The sequence below is a fragment of the Rhinolophus sinicus genome, linkage group LG10, assembly GCF_036562045.2.
Source record: "Rhinolophus sinicus isolate RSC01 linkage group LG10, ASM3656204v1, whole genome shotgun sequence".
NCBI classification, from domain to species: domain Eukaryota; kingdom Metazoa; phylum Chordata; class Mammalia; order Chiroptera; family Rhinolophidae; genus Rhinolophus; species Rhinolophus sinicus.
The window spans coordinates 8,991,835-9,011,357 of NC_133759.1; the positions used below are offsets into that span (position 1 = coordinate 8,991,835).

A 19,523-nucleotide genomic window follows, 5' to 3' on the forward strand; every position below is an offset into this window, starting at 1 on the left:
CTCCAGGGTCACGTGCCTCCGTTCCCATTAGCAACCGGAGGCTTCTAAACAACCCGCCCTCCCTCCGCATCCTCTGCGGTCCAACCTGCCTCGGCGATCCCGCTATTTGGCGAGGCTTCGCCGGGCCTCTTCCGCATCTCGAGGCTGCTGACTGCCGCCCGCCGCCATGGTGAGTAGCCGGCCCGCTGGCGCCGCACCGCGCCGAGGAGAGGGCAGTGGCCGGGGCCGGAGACGCGGAGCCGGGGCCCCGGAGTGATGGCGTGGCGTGCACGGGACTGAGTCCCCTCCTGGGCCTCCCTGAGGAGGGGAGGCTGCCCCGGGTGCGGGGGGCTCAGCTAACCTCGCCTAAGCCCTTCTCGGGTAGTCCTAGGTGAAGTCCTTTCCTACGTAGCAGCCTCGCTCCGCCGCTTCGCTTTATTCCTCACCCGCGCCTGGGGTGCCCGGGCCAAGTCTCACCTCGCAGGCGGATGGTGAAGAGAGCTGGCGGGAACCCGCGGCCCGGCCCGCAGACGGCGCAGGGCGGGCTTCTCATTAGAGTCCAAAAACTCCCAAGTTTTTGCACACACCCTTTGGCAGCATAAACTACATGTGTTAACGAATCCAGCTTTCTGATACGAGAACGACTTTAAGAGTCCAAGCCCCGCATTTTACAGCCGAGGAAACTTAGGTGACATTTCGTTTGTTTGGATCTGTTCAAAAGAGGCCCCGTTTTCTTGTATGTTCAAGCATATCCCATTAATCGTTCCAGAGGATATAGTGTGCCAACTTAACTAGCCACCACACTTAGAACATTGCACAATACTAAAGAGTTCAGAAAAAGGGATGAAAGCACAGTTGGGGGCACCACTGAAATGGGCAACTGAAATACCTCCGCAACCAGGATTCCTGTTTAGACCACACTGTGACAAGCACACTCTTGCACCTGAGGTGCAACTGTGAACAAAACACCATTCCCTACCCGTCTTGATTTCCCTAAAATACCAAAAACAAGGTGAAAAAATTATGACGGTGATGTCACACGCAAAAATATTGACACCTGCTCCCACTCTATTTTCTGTCATCCCTTTCTATCAATTTGCTTAACAACAGGCTTTGGAATCAGGCTCAGTTTCTTCTTTAGTAAATTGCAGATGATAATAATTAATGTAGGGTTGATAAAATAATAACAGTTGATGCATATAAAATAAATAGCACAGTACCTGTTAAAATACTAAGTATTCAATATATGATAGATTTTTATTAGATCGTGCTCATTTTTATCATTACGTTTTGTTAACACTTCTCATAGTAAAATTGTATATGGATTTTTGGGGGCATAATCAAGAACGGAATGATTTCGGGTACCTTCACTCCACTCTCCCTCACTTTATGGCAAAATTCCAGGACGCCAGCTTGGCAATGCTCTGATAGGATTCTTGCTCTATGTTTTTAGCCCTTTTTATTATTTTAATAGAGTATTTCTGCAATACAGTTAAAACAGATTCTAATTTCCTTATTTGGATATACCCCCCCTTGTTGCCAAATTATCTAATTATCATATCTAATATGATATCATATATCTAACTAATTATCATATCTCTCGTTTAACAGATGGCGAAACTGGTGTCAGTGAGATTAAGTGATTTGGTAACAGTTACACAACTAGACGTAAACTTGGTTTTTAATCCAGGGTTTTGTCTACTTGTACCACACATCAACCTATGCCTTTTTCTCTCTAATGATTTGACTCATGTGCATGTCATGTACCCGTGTGCATATGGGGAAGGAAACGTCTGGGAATGTCATTTCCTGGGCTGACGCCATTTCTTCTGTTGAACTCAGCTGCCCATTTCTGCTCCCTTTCTTCACTCCCACCCATTTTAGAGGAACTTTTCTGTCTTCTGTCCTAAAGCTTCTTCTTCTCAGTTTGAGTCGATTTTTCTTCTTAGACTTAAGACAATCTTCACTCTTCTTGACAGGAGAGAAAATAATTTACAGATGTGAATTGGCCACTTATACTAGGAGCTGTGTGGCATTAGAAATGATTCATGCCATCACAAGCTTACAGTCTAATTGGAGGAGCAATACCTGGGAGAAAGAAAACGACCCTAATAGTACAAGGTAGAAATCAGGGTGTGGTGGTGCCAAATGAGTTGCAGAGATGGTATGTACCAGTTTTTGGAGGCAAACAAAGCTAGAATTGCTGAGGGTATATTGGGAGGCTTGGCAGAGTAAGTAAAGCAGGTTTGGTTAGGTAGGACTTCAGTGATGGGCTGAAGCATGCTTGTGCTGGCTGGTGACAGCCAATTGTATGCACTTCTTCTCACCTCTGCATTGAGTGACATTGTATTGGTAGCTTGAAATCAGCCATGATGGGAGTATTTACACCAGGGAAATCAGCAAGGGCTACAGATCAGAGTTTCATATTTCAAGCCCACCCCCACCCCACCTCAGAAAGCCTGTTCATAAACAGTTACCAGGGGAACACTAGGTAGGATTCCATTCTCGAATAGGAATGGGGAGGTGCCTGGGGTAACAGTGAGAGCAGAGGCAGGAAATGTCAAATCATTACTCAGGGCTAACAGCAGACTGTCTCACTAAAGTAGAGCATCCTTACGGAGCATTCTGGGAAACAGGGTTAGAGAAAGAGTTTGGGGAGTTTGAAGGGCTTACCGAGTACAGGTTTAATACTATAAACAATAAAGAATGATTGAGAATTGGTGTTTATGGGATTTTTTTTAAGCAAGTTGTGACATTACTTTGAGGTATTTCCAAATTGAGGGATATTCTTGTCAACCTGATGTGACTGTAAGAGACAACATCATTTCTAACGTAGATGTTCAGTTTGGTTTTTTTAATGCCTGCTGGAAATCTGTCTTGTGAGTCACAACTCAGGTGCATATGCACCTATAACATGTATATGTTCTTTATATATTTAAATTCTGCCATATTCCAAAAAGGATATGAAACAGCAGAGTTGAGTGTGGGATCTGGAGTGAGGTTGCTTGGTTCAGGTCCTGCTCTAGCCCTTAACCATTTCAGTCATTTGGGAAACATTTATTTTCTGTCCCTCAGCTTTCTATCTGTAAAGTAGGAATGATACTTCCTTTTTCAGAGGATTGTATTGAGGTTTAAATGAGATCATTCCTGGGACATTATAACCTCCGAATGACTTGTAGCTGTTTCATCATTACTATTACTATTACTAATAGTCGCCATTAGTTCAGGGAGTTGGTTAATAATCAGTGTGAACCAAAACATAAGAAAATTCTTTCTTCTTTCTGTTCACATTGTCTACACTAAGGCAAAATCTTAATTACCAGTTTAATCAAGTAAAGTAGTCATGAAATTTAAGGTAAGCACATACCTCAAATGTGTTGGTTTACATTGGTCAAAACAACTCAACTGACTGTTCTGAAACCTTAGTCTACTGGATAAGTAACTATTACAGAGCGTCATGATATCTTGGGTAGTTCTGAAGTTATTCAGCTTTAACATCTTGAATTGTAGAAATGTTAAAAACAATGTGGGAGGGAAAAAATGCTTGGTGGAGCTATTCATCGTGCAGTTGGGGACACATCTGTGGGTCAACCTGTTAGACTTGCGAGTCATAGCCGTACAGGTAACATTGAAACCTTGATATAGATATGTCATCATGGAGAGGATACAGACCAGGCACGGCCCTGGGAAATACATATACTTAAGAGACTAGCCCAAGAGGAGGAGACTACAAATAAGGTTTAGAAGGAAAGGTAGGTTAGCAGCCAAAGGATGGAGCAGGTCAGCTGAGAACAAGGTATCAGCCATGTAGTTGGATTTATAATTAAGAAGTTGCTGGTAAGCTTTACAAAAGCAGTTTGAGTAGCATATGGGTTTCAGGACTAGATGACAGAAGGGATGGCAAGAGTAGAAGGGAAGTGGACAGATGCAGTGATAGCACGAAGGAATCTCGGGTTTTCTATTCTGTTTTGTTTTAGCATGGGTGAGGTTTGTATACAGTCTTCCCTGTAGTCTCAAGGGAAGAAGAAACCCATGGAGTGTTGAGAGGGGGAACAATTGGTTAAGTAACGTCCCCCAGGAGTTTGAAAGAGAACCGGTGAAAGCCTCACGAAGGAGTGGCCTTCCAAAGGAGGGATACTCTTTAAGTTCATTTGTCGGGCATATGTCTGTCGCATGCCAGGCACTATGAGAAGTCCTGGGTGTACCTCGGAATCAGATGGGCAGGGTCCTGGCCCTTGTAGGCTTATGTTCTAAGGAACTTGCAACTGCCAACAGGAGGCAAGGATGTATGCGGATGCCGAAAGCCATGGTGAAGGACTTGGGGGTGAAGGAGATCGTGCTCAATGACCTTGGCGTTGGCCTCCAAAATGTTGGAGGGGTAAGCCTGAAAAGAGGCTTGGAAGTTAGACCTTTGTCTCCCATAAGAAGCCTATGGTAGTTCAAGTTATTCTTAAAATAAAGATAATTCTGACTCATTTAGTCCCCTATACTAGATGTTCAGTTTTACAATTTCCTTCTTTAATAGTCAATATAGCTATAAAATGAAAAAGAATGTCTTTCATCTCTAGCTCATAGTTGTCAAGCTGTTACCTGGTTTAAAATCAAGACCAATGAATGAATGGCTATTTCACAACCTACTATAGTATTTCTTAAAGCTGTATTAGGTGGGGTAAGGGTAAGTTGCTGTAATAGCGATCCAAAAAACAGTGGCTTAAAGAATATGAAGGTTTATTTTTCTCACTTAGCAGCCATCTCACTGCTCATGTCAGGTGACTGGGTCAGTGCTGCTCCATGAAGTCACGTAGGGATACCGGTCCCTTTCATCTTGCTGCTCCCCCAACTCCTAGGACGTGGATGCTGTCTGCATGGTTCCGCCCAGTCACGACTCCTCCATGATTCAGAGGACTGGGGTGTGTCAAAGGCCCTCCCCATGTCTTAAGGCCCATGCTTAGGAAGTAACCCTCATCTCTTCTGCTCACATCCACTGCCGAGAAGTAGTCACGTGGCAACACCTGACCACAAGGAGGGCTGGGACATGGCCCCTAGTTGGGTAGCCATGTAGCCAACAGGAAGGGAAGAACAGAATTTAATGGACATGTGGCAGTCTCCACCACAGTATAGCCTGTGTTTTCATTGTTGGTTCCTTTATTACATCTTCAAGACTGACAACTAAACTACTCTCTCTTTCAGGCAGAGTTGGGCCTAAATGAGCACCATCAAAATGAAGTTATCACTTATATGCGTTTTGCTCGTTCCAAAAGAGGCTTGAGACTCAAAACTGTAGATTCCTGCTTCCAAGACCTCAAGGAGAGCAGGTATCAGAGAACCGACTCTAAGGAAACCCGGTGGGAACATGGCTTTTTTCTGGCAGCCGGTGTGGGGATGCTATCGCAGAGGCCATACGAACCATTGCCGAGAGAGTATCGTGACCCATTACTCACTGAGAGCAACTACACTAAGCCTCGTGGATATGTGAAACTCCAGCAAGTGGGTTGTGGCGGGAGCAATCTATTATCAAACACGCACGTATGATCATGAAGGGTTTACAGAGTTTCAGAAGGGCAGTCAGGAAATTGTGACGTGCTTGTGGGTTAATGATTGGCTTGTATTAAAGATTCCGGAACTTGAATTACTTGAGTTATTAATTAAGAGATGAGAGCCATAAGATATGACAATTAGCAGGAAAACACCTGTAAAATTCTGAAAACAGCAGGGAACCATGAAAAGCTTACTGACTGGTACTAACATTGTTAGTTGATTTTGCAGCGAGAGATGATAATTAGTTTGGTTGGACCAATAATAGAAGATAATTAAAGATCATAGAAAATATATGTTTGATCTGGAGGATAACAGATAAACCAAAGAAAAAGATGAATAATAAAGAGACATCAGATAACTTGGGAATAAGGCTTTTTAGCGCAGATGTCAGGTAAGACAAATGAAAAAGGCCTCCACGTGAGCTACAACTGTCATAAGGCCATGAACTTCACTCCGTAGCACAGACCTTCAACTATAGGCAGTTATCTGTTCAAATCATTCGTCTGTTTTGCTAACCCCCAGCAGATAGAAGCAACAGTTTAATTGTCGAAGGACAGCCCGGGGAGGTGCTTCATTACTCACTTTGTGCCTCCAAGTACCTTAACCGCTATTCATGGTAATGACCTTGGGTTGCCAAAACAAGAGCAGATTTTTAAAAGAATAGAAAGGTTGTTAATATATTTAGTCAGGACTTCCATCAGAAATAGTTCAAGTTTTGCTTTTTTTTAGAGTGGTTAAATTTCACTGCCTAATGAAACATTAAAGAATGGTACGTCAAATAATGTTAACTTGAGTCTAACCTTGGTGCCCCGCCCTTCATTAGGTCCTTTTGGAAGTGAGGAGAAAGATAAACGTGGGGTGGGGTGGTTGCTCCTCCCCTCCGAACAGCATCTGAGGGACCAGGGACTTTAGGGGTGGGGGCAGGGAGCGCAGAGGACGGTGGTACTGTGAAACTCGTTGAAAGGAGGAGGTGTACACAGGAGCTTTCTCAAGGCTTCTGATAGCGGGCATGTTCCTGAGAGTGCCGGAAATGATTATGGCATTGAGTCACCCCCAGTGGGACCACGGGCTCCTTACCGCCACCCTCTGAGCCTGTGTTCCCGTCTGTACAGTGAGGGCACGGAAGAAGATGGCTGCGAGGCTTCCTCCCGCCCCGAGCACTCTCAGTGGGAGAGTGGGCTTTGAATCCTGTTGATGCTGGTGGTCATTTTCATGGAGTGGTCAGTGGTCCATGTAGTTTTAACTAAGATGAGTTCTTTTTTTTTTTCTTCTTTGAGTCTCAAGAATGCTAAGAGAGGCAATATATCATAGCCATTGGTTTTCGTATAGGCATTTACTAACATATGAATAGTTCATACTATTATTGAAATGCTAGACAAAGAAAGAAAGGAGAAATTATACCTTCCAGGTGACTTTTGAAATTACTATCAGATTGGTGCAAAAGTAATTGCGGTTTAAAAGGTTAAAAATAATTGCAAAAACTGCCATTACTTTTGCACTAACCTAATAACTGTGATAAGTCTAATTTTAGTGGAGAAAAAAGTAAAAAAGATTTTTAATCTGAAAAATGAAAAAAATGTAAATGGTTTAGGGCAAGGGTGTCCAAACTTTTTTCGTTTTTCACCAAGGGCCATATGCGGTAAAATACACAAACAGCCCGGCCACTCACTCGACGTGAAGTACGTATTGCCTCACCTGGTTTATTTAAGTAAACTAAATATATTTTTGGAATTTGCTGCCGGCCAATTAACAATGGATTGCGGGCCGCAGTTGGCCCGCAGGCTGCAGTTTGGACACCCCTGGTTTAGGGGAATGTCTCTGAGCATATACTTGTAATAAAGGATGTCCACATTTGAAGAATGAACCACAATTTAATCGTGTAAATAGACATCAAAATTTAATTGAGTTTCTATTATTTTCAGTCTGCTTTATTAATAAAGAAGATAATTCCCAAAGATTTTTACAATGACCCCTTCATCCCATGGAAGACATGAGTGTGGGTTTCTTAGTTTTGTTTTGGAAGTGGCTTTTGCTGTTGATAAGGAAGTTTGGGGTGGCGGGTGTTTTTCAGGCTGGTGGAGGAGACCTTCACTGCAGACGAAGTCTCCGAGGTCCTGAGCGGCTTGCAGGCGCTGGTCCACAGCGAGGTGGAGTCTGAGCTCATCAACACCGCCCACACCAACGTGTTAGTTCTGCGGCAGCTTTTCTCCCAGGCGGAGAAGTGGTATCTCAAGCTGCAAACAGACATCGCGGAACTTGAGAACAGGTAATAACAACGTGTGCCTGCGGTTAGGGCAACAGAGGCCCATGCATGATTTTAAAAGTTAGCGAATGTCTTTGCTGCCGGTTTTCGTGGGGCTGATACGGGAGAACATTGGGTGAGGTAGCAGCAAAGCATCCGCTTCCCGAGTGACCTCTTAGGTGCCACTGCACGTCCTCTTCCAAATTCTGTTTCTGCTGTTTCCAGCTGTTGAGAGGTATTGGAGATTTATGCCATTGCTTTCCAGGCGATTACTAATTATTCATTGTGGTGTCTGTGTTAACCTGATCGGTATCGTAATAAGTCTTTAGAGATCGGTCAACTGGGAAATAAAGATTGTGAAATATTTGAAAAAACAATTCAAATGCCATCACTTCAGACTAGTAATATTGGAAGTGTATTTCTAAATAATTACATTTTAAATTATACACTTACCTTTAAAACAGGAAATGTAAAAAAACAAAAAGTTTTATAATCCAAACAATATCAAAGAGCTCATTAATATTAGAAACTACATGTATGATAAAATCGGCAAAATCAACATTCATTCTAAGAAAAGTTATGCCAGAAATCAGGAAAGACTGACGGCTGAACCCTGGGAGCTGTGCTCTAAACACAGTTGCAGCATGTGGGCCCATGGGAAGTGTGTTGACTAACACGGATTAGGGCCTACGGTTGGGAAGGAAACCCCTTTAACTTAGTCAACTGTCTGTCAGTAGGTTGCTGGTGAGAAAAGGTTGAGAAACTGACCTATTAAGCTTAGAAGAGAAGTCACTGCCATTTACTCTAAAGGCTTTTGCATAGTCAGCTTTCATTTACCTTTGCAAATGAAAAGAAATAATCATGTAGATCACCCCAAACCATCTGTCTTTCTGGAGACTATCTCATCCTCCTTTCCTGGAGATGTCACAAACTACTGTAATTCCATTTGGGAGGCTACTCTGTTAAAATCAGCTTGTCTTTCTTGAGCGTCTCCTAGCTAACAATGTATATTATAACAGAGCAACCTCCCTATAGCACCTCAAAAATACAGTTGACTACAAATTTCAGACATGTTTGTATTAACATTGCAGTTTAGTTCTAGCAGCTCCGTCGCACACACAGTAGGTGCGCAATACTAGGTGCTGTGGGACATTCACAGGTGACTCCATGTGGTTTGGGTTCTCGACCATTAGGAACTAAATGTCATTTTTGACATGATGAAGTTTTGTTCATCTTGCTCTGTTCTCTCTGGCAGGTAATAGATTGGTATGAGTGATTTTATTCTTGTGTATGACACAAATCCATTTTCAATAAATATTTCTTCATATTTGCTTTTATCTTCAAGAGAATTATTAGAACAAGTTGCAGAATTTGAAAAAGCAGAATTTACATCTTCAAATAAAAAGGTAATTTGGGGTCATCTTAAGTCCATATCTTAATAGCCAGTATTTAAAATCCTCAAGCTGCTCAGAGCAATCAGAGGCTAAAGTGAGAACTCTGAAGGAAAAGCAGTCGATTCAAGAGCAGGATTCAAAAACTGCCTCTCAGATTTTCAGGCAAAAGAAAAGCTTTGGAAGTAACTATGAAAAACTGCTGTTTCTGTCCCCTGTCTCGCGCACACATACACCCACTCCCTGCCATCTGAACTCGTCACTCCGAGGCTGCAGAGCACAGGCGTTGGGGTCAGCCACACCTGGGTCAGTACATCCTGGCTCTGTCACCCCCTTGCTGTGTGACCTTGAGCAGTGTGCCTCCGATGGCTGAGCCTTGTCCTCATGTCGAGTGGAGACCCTGCTGGTAGTTGCCTACTCCTCTTATAATCGCTCCCCGTGTCTGCAGTGACCACTTAGCGCTGCGTTGTAGGGATGCCCCTGGGAGTCCAGTGCCTCCGAGAGGAGCTGTGACACGTACATCCCGACTCTTCCCCAGTTGCTCCTTCAGAACATACATCTGGGTCAGAGGGCGTGGGTTCTTCATATTGCCAACCTGCCAGAATATTTTTGCCAAGTTATTCTTCCTCTGTAATGTAGTTGCCTAAATTCTCATCAGTATTACAGTTTTTCCCAGAGTCTGGTTCATGTGGAAATCTGTTTCAGCCTCACAGGTTAGAATCCCAGTCCGTCGAGGTAGGGTTTATATCTGCTCTGGCTTAGAGCTCCTTCCCTCCTTTCCCTGCCATCTGTTTTGTTTGTTTGTTTAAGATACGGGGAGGATGGGTTTTGTTTTTATCTCGGATTTGTGTTGTACACCATGGACCAGGCACTGCCCGGCCACTGGGACGTAGCAGGGAACCAAATCCACAAGAACCCCCACAGTCTTGGAGCTGACGTCCCAGTGGATATGTTCACGCACTGTTTCCCCTTTGATAGTGAAAGTGTTCAGTGATTACACGCGGTTTGTCCATGCCAGTTTCAGTTTAGTTTCTGTATTTCATTCCAGCCCAGTATGGACCTGAAACCCAAACTGGCTCCACTTAACGAAGGTGGAACGGCTGAGCTCCTAAACAAGGTAATGTTGCCATCGTTTTGAGAAACGGCAAACCCTCCATTCTGTCCTCTCGTGGCCTGCACAATCACGAGTGGAGAAACGGAGGAGGCTGATTCGGGCTCTGGTCCACTGCGGGGAATGAGTCCGCTGCAGTGGTTTTGCTTATGGTCCCTGCTGGGCCAGAAGAGGGCATACTTACGTTCCAGAAAGTCTGAAATACCTCTTGATTGCATCTTTCCATGGTGAAGTGAAGAACGTGGAATTTTTGACAGCATTTATTGATGGACATTTAAAGGTTATAAGCTGTAATACCAATTAAGGGAATTTTATTAAGAGGTTTCTAAAAAGTAATTACCAATATACAAATTAATATTTTTATGATTCCTGTGTTGTCAATATTACGCTAGATATTATTAGATAAAAAGTGTAATAACTGGCCTTTTGCCCTTATAAACCTTACAATCTTATTGGGAGGCGAGAACTAATATTCTGGAAGCAGAGGTGGAGAATGCTAATGTGTGTGCCACAGGGTGGCAGAGAAGACACAGCTCCGTGTGGATAAGAGCAGTTGAGGACCGACGCGGGTCAGGCAGTGTCTGTGCCGGGATAAAGAGTAAAGGCAGATTAAGCTGCTGTCAGAGGGCAGAGAAGGGGGCACAGCCGGCAGGGGAACAGAATGGGCAGCACTCAGAGGCAGAAGGCTGGTGTGATTGGAACAGAATGCAGTGCTGTCTGACTGGGCCGATTCGGTTGGCGTGTATAAGACATCAGACTGACCGACGGGTGGTCCTAGTGATAGCGCTGCTGCCACGCAAAGGCATTTGGCCTCAGCTCGGTCAGAAATGCCCCGGGGCTTGGGCACAGGGAATGGGAGTGATGACCACGGTGTAGGATGAGCAGCAGTGCTGTGCAGCAGAGGCCGAGGACAGCCCCGAGAGTTGTAGGGTCATCTAGGTGAGAGGTGGCAGAGGAGGGGACTCTGGCAGAAGGCTGAGAGCAGAGGGCCGAAGAGTCTGACACTGTGAGAGAAGGAACTAGAAGCCTTAGACCAACAGTGACTCACAGGTGCTGAGGCCGGTGGGCTGGGTAAAATTGGAATATTCCCAATAACCAGGGCATACAGATTTTTTATCTATTATATAATTTAAATTTAATTTAAAGATTACATTTTTAAGTGAAACAAGTCATGTCAAGTATTAAAAATACTTTGGCTAAAATAATAAAACTTGAATTTACTCACAAAGGAAATTTTAAGACTTCAAGAAGAGAATGAGAAATTGAAGTCCAGGCTGAAGACCATTGAAATACAGGTAACGGAGAAACACGTTACCACAATTACTGAGCGGCGTGCAGGCTCCGTACTGAATGTGTTTTGTTTAAACTTGATTATAGGCTACGAATGTGCTGGATGAGAAGTCGAAACTAGAAAGAGCGCTGCAAGACTTACAGCTCGATCAAGAAAATCAAAAGGTGAAATGAAATAGGTTGTAGCTGTCTTCAGATCTGCTGCATAGAATAGTTATCAACTTAGTATTAAGTTTCGGTTACTGTTCATCATCCCCCAGCCCCTGCCACTGCTCTCCTGCACTGGGACATCCTTGTGGCCAGGTGAGGCCAGGTGACAACCTGCGCCCTCCCCTCTGTCCGTCCTCCAGGGCAGAGGGGCAGACACACAGCTCACATGACTCCCGTGTCCTGAGAGCCCACTGGCATACAAGCCATTCCAAGTATAATGGGAAAAAGGAAATGGAGAAAGGAAGAGTTTTCAGTTCATTGTATTGGTATGTGGGTTTTATTACACAAAACTTATTACTTAGTCTGCCTTCGGTGAGTGTGGTGAAAGAGAAGGAATTTACCGGTAGTGATCTTCAGATCCATCTATGTCTAGTGCTTGTGCGACACGGTGAAGCCCAGTGTTGACATCATCCAGGCCTGTCTGAGTGTGGTGGCCGGAAGTCTTCGTGCACAGCTCTGCCTCCCAGGGCCTTTCCATTGAGACTGGATGCTATATTAGGATCTCACCTGAGTGAATTTGCAGTGCAACACTGACTTTTCTAGGTCTTTTATTGTCATTGTAAATGTCTACTAAACAGTCTCCAAACCTACTCCATTAGGCCTGTGTTACACTTTTTCTATGGAAAATTGCAAATACGTACAAAAGTAGAGAAAATAGTACAATGCAGCCCCAGGTATCATCACTTAGCTTTACCAACCACCCGGGCATGGCCAGTATGATTTCATATTTACCTCTACTTTCTTCTCCCTCCCACCCCTGTTTTTTTGAAGCAAATGTCAGACATTACATCATTTCATTTGTAGATCTTTAAAATAGAAGGATACTTCTTATATGGCTAATTAAAAAAAAAAAGAAAAATACATATGATTTTCAATCATTATGTACCAAGGACCACAGCTGTATAAAACAGAGAGCTACATACTCCAGTACAGCTTTATAATTTCCCCAAAGTAAAACAATTGCAGATTTGGATGACGAATTTGTTTTAAAAACCATTTTAGACTTTGCTCCAATTTTACTTTTAACATTTTGGCAAAAGCAAAATGCATACATGCCTTCACTAGTTACAATGAAATAAAATCTTTTTAAAGACCCTATTTAAAACATGAGTAAGGAATTTTTCTTCTGTTGATAGTACTGCTTCATCTTCAAACTTAGCAGTTATAGGCCATTTTCTTGTCTTAATACAACTTTTTCTTTTTACTATAAATTTTACGCAAAAACAAAATCTAGGTACAGAGAGGATCCAGCTGCTGTATTATGCTGACAGAGTATGCAAACGTGCATATCGCATTAATACAAAAATCTTAAAATCTGGTAAACTTAGCAAACCATAAAATCAGTAAGCATTAATTAGGCTCCATACTATTTCATTGTAATTGATGAAAATTTTTTTTATACAAATGCATTACTTTTATTATTCTTCCATCGATATCATTCAAAATTCTTCACCAGGATTTTTTTAACTTGGCTTCTCAAAATGAAACCTACTTGCCATCCCAAGTCTGGGACACACAACCTTGTCAAATTTAGGCTCTCACCTCTCCTGTCCCTCTTTGGAATCCTAGCAGTTCATAAATCACATTTCACATGTTTGGAAATCAGTGACCCTGCATGTCTGCCACGTACAGGACACCATGCACTGAGGGCTGAGGGGGCCCTGGGCGTGCTGGCAACGCCCACAGAGCCGGGGTGCACTGGGCGGGGAGGGGCGCTGACGTGCACATGCAACACACATCACCACTTCCTTCACCCCCGATGATGGTGAGGCACCACCGAAAACAGTCACTACGTAGGGTGTCAATGTGAAATGGTGACAATGTGTGTATTTTTTCATAGGATTTTTTAATCAAGGCCAAAGTTTTGAGGGACTTGGAAAACACCATTGCCGTTTTAAAGAGTGAGCTTCAGAAGACACTCAATGACAAGACAGAAAACCAGAAGTCCCTGGAGGAGAGTCTAGCGACAGCCAAGCACGACCTGCTCAGGGTTCAGGAGCAGCTGAGCATGGCTGAGAAGGTCAGACTTGTGTGTAAATGCCCCATTACGTGATGAACATGGTGCAGAGGGACAAGGGCAACTAAGGGGGACTTTGGACAACTGCAGAGTCGCGTTATGTTTTCTCAAGGCATTCACCATATGTGTTCTAGAGATTTGTCGTATCTGGGCGCTGAGATTCTCCCCTTTGGCACTAAAATATCTGTGATTATAAAAATCTCCACTCCTTCCTGTGGTGTGATAGAAAACGCCTACAATGATGGCTCCCCCCACGGCCCTTCCTGCCCGTCCCTCCCACAGCCTGGCAGAGGGCTGGATGGCTTTTTCTGAAAGGATTCCGTACATCGTCTGCAATATCTATGAACTATGTGGAAGACTGGGTTCTTCACTTTAGGGGTTAGACCTGTAAGAATTTGGGAGCAAAAATTTAATTTAAAAAGTCTCCTCCTAAAATACTGACACTACTTTGGGATTTGGAAAAAGATCATGCTTATTTTATCTGAAAATTAGTTTACTCTTTCACATAGGTTTGCCCTGTCTAGGGCATAGTGTGTTTGAGTTACTGGCTGACATTGTATTTGCGAAAATGTTGCTATCTTATTGGCTTCTCTTTGAACGAATGTATTTTTAAAGTTTGAACAGTCTGAATTTTACATGAAAGAAAGCAGAAAATAATATGCGCAGGATATTAGTCAAATTAGAACAGAAAATATACATTTTCATTAGATTTGTTAACTCTTTTCTTAACTGGTTCTCAGTAATGGGCTGACATTTTTCACTACGCAGGAATTAGAGAAGAAATTCCAACAAACAGCAGCTTATCGAAACATGAAAGAGATTCTTACCAAGAAGAATGACCAAATCAAAGACCTGAGGAAAAGACTGGCAAAGTAAGCCATGCCATCCTGCCTCTCAGATTGTGCCCCCTTTGGGTTGATATCTGTTCCTCATTAAATCTAAGCTCGTGTCCAGAGACGTCAGGCCGGGGATTTACTAATCCTTGACTCACATACCGTATCAGCTATTGGTGTCAATCGGGCAATTTAGATAATTATTGAATTTCTACTCTACGAAGGTGTGTCAGGTACGTAACTGCCAAGCATAGAGACTGGGGTCTGACGGTATCTTAGCAGTTATCTGGCCCATTCTCCCTGCTTCAGGAGCTCCCGCTACGTCACCATCACAGGGCTTTCCATGTATCCGACTTCTACCATAGCAGTGATTTGAAGTGAGAAACGTCACGTGACTAGTTTAAGTCACTGAAGCTGTTTCAAGCAAACTCACTTGATAACAGTGACAACAACGAGGAAAGGTAATCATGACATTCTGCTCTTAATTTAATTTACAACTATTTCCAGATACGAACCCGAAGATTAAAAACTGAAGACGATTTCGTCTGGAAGCTGCCACCACGTGCAAGTACAAGCAGTTCCTCATGCCAGGCGTGTATTTGGAAGCTGCTTGTTATTTTCCCCTCTTTATTTTTCCAATATGTAGACGGTTCTTCTAGTATTTAGAAATAGAGTTACTATTTTCAGTTGCTCAATTGAGAAGAGAAAACCTGCTGATTCTGGTTGGTCTTTGCCGAATGCTCCAGTCTTAGTTCAGATGCACTGAGAATTCTTGACAGTAAAGAAGAGATTTTTCAGAGTGGGAAGAGTCTTATCTTTGCAGTAGTATAAAGACTATACCTTTTAAAGAAATGTTAAAGCCAGTAATATCTATACTTGTGCATTCCCCAGGGTAAATACAAATACAGTTATTGAAGATAGTTACTGCCAATAAACCTTATTTTTAAAAATTAAATGTAATTCATTTTCTCTATTTGATCATCAAAAAATATATATGAACTCATTAAAAATGTGAATACCACCTTTTATAGTCAGCATTTCTACCAATTATAAGGAAAATTAATAGTGACTATGAGAATTCGATGAGCTACTTCGGTCTATCTAAATATTGTGTTCATCAGCAGAGATTCAGGCATTTTTTTGTAGCACCACTTATGATGAGAACACGGATGGAGAAGTGAGGTACATCCTGTACCTGCATAGTTGAGAAAGTATCTGGACTCAATGTACAGTAGGCCCTCCTTAGCCATGGTTTCACTTTTCGTGTTTTCAGTTACCTGCCATCAACTTTGGTCCAAAGATATTAAATGGAAAACTTCAGAAATAAACAAGTCATCCTCTTTGGTAAAGGCTTTGCTAGTTGTTATTTCCATTCTGATGAACTGAAAAGGATTTATAGAGATGTTTACATTTTTAAATGCTTGCTGCTTTTAGACATAATGTATTGCAAAACAATGGCATTAATGATTTCTTTGTACTTATGTGTAAATGCTTATATTCTAAATCTTTGCCATTAGAAATTCAAGACATGATTTCTCTCATGTAAGCAATTCTATCAGAAAAGCCATCTCGGCAAAATATTAGTATTTAGACAGAATAATGGTATTTAGACAATAACGTTTAAAGAAAACAGTTTGTAACACCGCATAGAAGAAAAGTTTTCGGTATTTTACAGATAAAACTCTATTGATGTTAGATAAAGCAAAACTGGAATTTGGAAATCCTTCATAATTTTTAGAAAGTAACAGTGGGCCTACTATCAAATTAATAGCTTATTAAATAGATTTTCATGAGCACTTAGAAAAGAAACTTACAATTACCAGGAGCCAGCATGGGTCTCCTAGCAAGAAACAATAGCAGACTAAACTCATCTGTCTTCTAGAAGAAAGAGACATAGTATGTCAGGATTTCAGCAAGGTGCTTGACAAAGACCTCAAGCTAGCTTTGTTGAAAAGGGTCTTACTTGCCTTCTCCCATGTAGACTTTAGGATAAGGATTTGGGTGCAGGTAGTTTATTTGGGAAGTGATTCCAGCGAGTCCTGTGGGAGACTGAAGAATGGAGACAAATGGAGAGAGCACTCACTGTGGGCAGCTGGGGCTCGGTCCTGGTGGGGACCTCCTAAAACACTACAAAAAACAGCATTTCTGCTGGGCCGCGTTGCTCGTCTAGTGGTGTGAGCCAGACCGTCCCCTCTTAAGACTCTGAGCCCCTGATTATTTTAGCCTTGTCATGCTGTAATTGTGAAATTTCCCATGTATAGTTATTCCCATGTATCACCAAGGAGCATCCCTACAAATCCTGGACATCCACATGCGACAAAATGAATCTAGACACAGACCTCACACCTTTTCCAAAACTTAATTCAAAATGGATCACAGATCTAAGTGTAAAATGCAAAACTATAAACCTCCTAGAAGACAACACAGGAGAAAACCTAGATGACCTTGAGTATGGCGGTGACTTTTTAGACACAACACCAAAGGTACAATCCATGAAAGAAAGAATGGAGAAACTGGACCTCATTAAAAACTCCTGCTCTGCAAAAGATAATGTCAAGAGACTGAGAAGACAAGCCACAGACTGGGAGAAAATATTTGTAGAAGACACATCTGATAAAGGGCTCTTATCCAAAATATACAAAGAACTCTTAAAATTCACCAATAAGAAAATAAACAACCTGATTAAAAATGGGCCAAAGGTCTCAACAGACACCTCACCAAAAAAGATATTCAAATGGCAAATAAGTATATGAAAGCACATTCTACATCATAGGTCATGAAGGATATGCAATTTAAAATGATGGGCTACCACTGCACACCTATGAGAATGGCCCAAAGTGAGAACACTGATGGCACCAAATGCTAACAAAGCGTGTAGAGCAACAGGAATTCTAATTCGTTGCAGGTGGGAATGCAAAATGGCACAGCCACTCTGGAAGACAGTTTGGCAGTTTCTTACACTACACATAATCTTACCATACGATCGAACATTTGTACTCCTTGGTATTTACCCAAAGGAGTTGAAAACTTATGTCCACACAAAAACCTGCCCGTGAATGTTTATAGCAGCTTTATTCCTGCCAAAACCTGGAAGCAACGGAGATGTCCTTCAGTAGGAGAATGGATAAACAGATTGTGGTACATCAAATAACGAAATACTCGGTGCTGAAAAGAAATGAGCTATTAAGCCTGAAATGCATATTACTAAGTGAAGGAAGCCAATCTGAAAAGGCTACACACTATATGATTCCAACAATATGACATTCTGAAAAAGACAAAATTATAGAGACAGTGAAAAGAGCGGTGGTTTCCCATAGTTGGGGGAGGGAGAGGTGAATTGGTGGAGCACAGAGGATCTTAGGGCAGTGAAAGACTCTGGATGATAAACTGATGATGGATACATGTCATTATACATTTATCAAAACCAACAGAAGGTGCAACACCAAGAGTGAACCAAGATAAACTATGGACTTTGGGTGATTATGATGTGTCAATGTAGGTTCAACAGTTGTACCGAATGTTGCATTCTGGTGAGGAATGTTATCATCTGATGAGGGAGGCCATGCTTGTGTGCAGACGGGATATATGGGAACTCTACTTTCCACTCCATTTGGCTGTGAACCTAAAACTGCTCTAAAAAAATAAAGCCTTAAAAAAGAAATCCATCCCCACACTCTGTGTTTATTCGCAGAAGTCTATCCTCGTGCTTATCTCCTTGTTTCCGATATTCCACACTTGACCCTTCCAGGACCTTAGCCCTCCAGTGAAACCACCTATCACTGCTGGGAGTCCGTGTACATTCTTACCTCTGACCTCTCCTTCCACACCAAGTGGATCAGGTGGACGGCTTGAAGTTCTGCCCACTGGGGAGGCTTCCACCCAGCACTGTCGTTCAGTTGCTGAGTGGGACAGTGAAGCAGCAGCAAGCCATTTGGGGCTTGGACCCAGATATTGAGCTGACCCGTTCATTTGCCAAACCTGGACTTTTAAATGTTTTCTCTGTGGCCATAGGTGTGAGCTGAGGGTGAGGTATTAGTGCAATGACATAAGCATCTAGACCACCTGTTTGTGCAATTTGCTTGTGCCCTATGGACCTTCTTTGCTCCTGAGTGTACCATTTTCACTTTATTATGGGTTTGATGATGTGCCTGCCTGCCCTTATGACCTAGTGGTTCGGACATGACTCAGCTTATGATGGACAACTCAGTCTCTTTGAGGACCCAGTAACATGCCTGCAGCTACGTTTCAAAGCCTAGAAGTTTCTGCAACACAACTCTGCAATTGGGGCTTGTAAGCATTTTTACCACAGCTGCCTCTTGCACTGTGGATCTTTTGGGACATGTGGCCCAAGAGACAGGACAGCTTGCACTACAATCTGAAGCACAGAGGGCTACAGAGCCCTGTCTGACCCTGTGTACTCAAAACGGGCAACCTTCAGAATGACCCAAGAAATGGTCAGAGCGGGATTCCCAAGGGTGGGACATGCTGGCTCCAGAATCCAAAGACTATTGAGTGTTGTGCTTTTCCTAGTGGTAGAAGGTTCGAGATACAATAACTGGGTCTTGACTTGGCAAGATGTCCCAGCAGTCCCCGGGTCACTGGATCTCCAGACACTTGACCACGGGTTAGGCCTCTGATCTTTGCAGGACACGCCCCCTCCTCTCTGACACACGTGTCAATGGAGCACCCAGATGATGCCCCAATCCCAGCTCACCAGGTCAAATTAGCATTTTCTCATCAGTGCCGTGGACCAGTGTGATTTTCTGCAGAATGTCAAGGTGCTCAAGGACTCTCCAGCCTGCACTGTCGTGGAGCGGGGGAGTTGTCTGCTCCTGGGACAGAACTGTGAATGTGTACTGTGATCTAACTCAAGGGAGATTTGGGGACTGTTGTAGATTCTGTTTCCTGATGG

General features: G+C 42.9%; 1 protein-coding gene across 2 annotated transcripts; it reads left to right on the forward strand.

Moving 5' to 3' along the window:
• The first annotated feature begins 15 nt into the window (after window positions 1–15).
• On the forward strand, window positions 16–18,272 carry LZTFL1 (leucine zipper transcription factor like 1). 2 transcript variants are annotated; one of them, XR_002136698.2, is made up of 11 exons: window positions 16–169; window positions 5,170–5,294; window positions 7,589–7,783; window positions 9,105–9,165; window positions 10,199–10,267; window positions 11,491–11,556; window positions 11,639–11,716; window positions 13,602–13,781; window positions 14,547–14,650; window positions 15,119–15,202; window positions 16,873–18,272. XR_002136698.2 is itself a non-coding variant. In XM_019724054.2 (10 exons), exons 1-10 carry the CDS (start codon window positions 167–169, stop codon window positions 15,135–15,137), a joined length of 900 nt encoding a protein of 299 aa, XP_019579613.2. In that variant the 5' UTR covers window positions 16–166; the 3' UTR covers window positions 15,138–15,960. The 2 variants fall into 2 exon arrangements, 1 of the variants encoding a protein (XP_019579613.2); XM_019724054.2 differs by lacking the exon at window positions 16,873–18,272 and having other exon boundaries at window positions 15,119–15,960.
• Window positions 18,273–19,523: the final 1,251 nt, after the last annotated feature.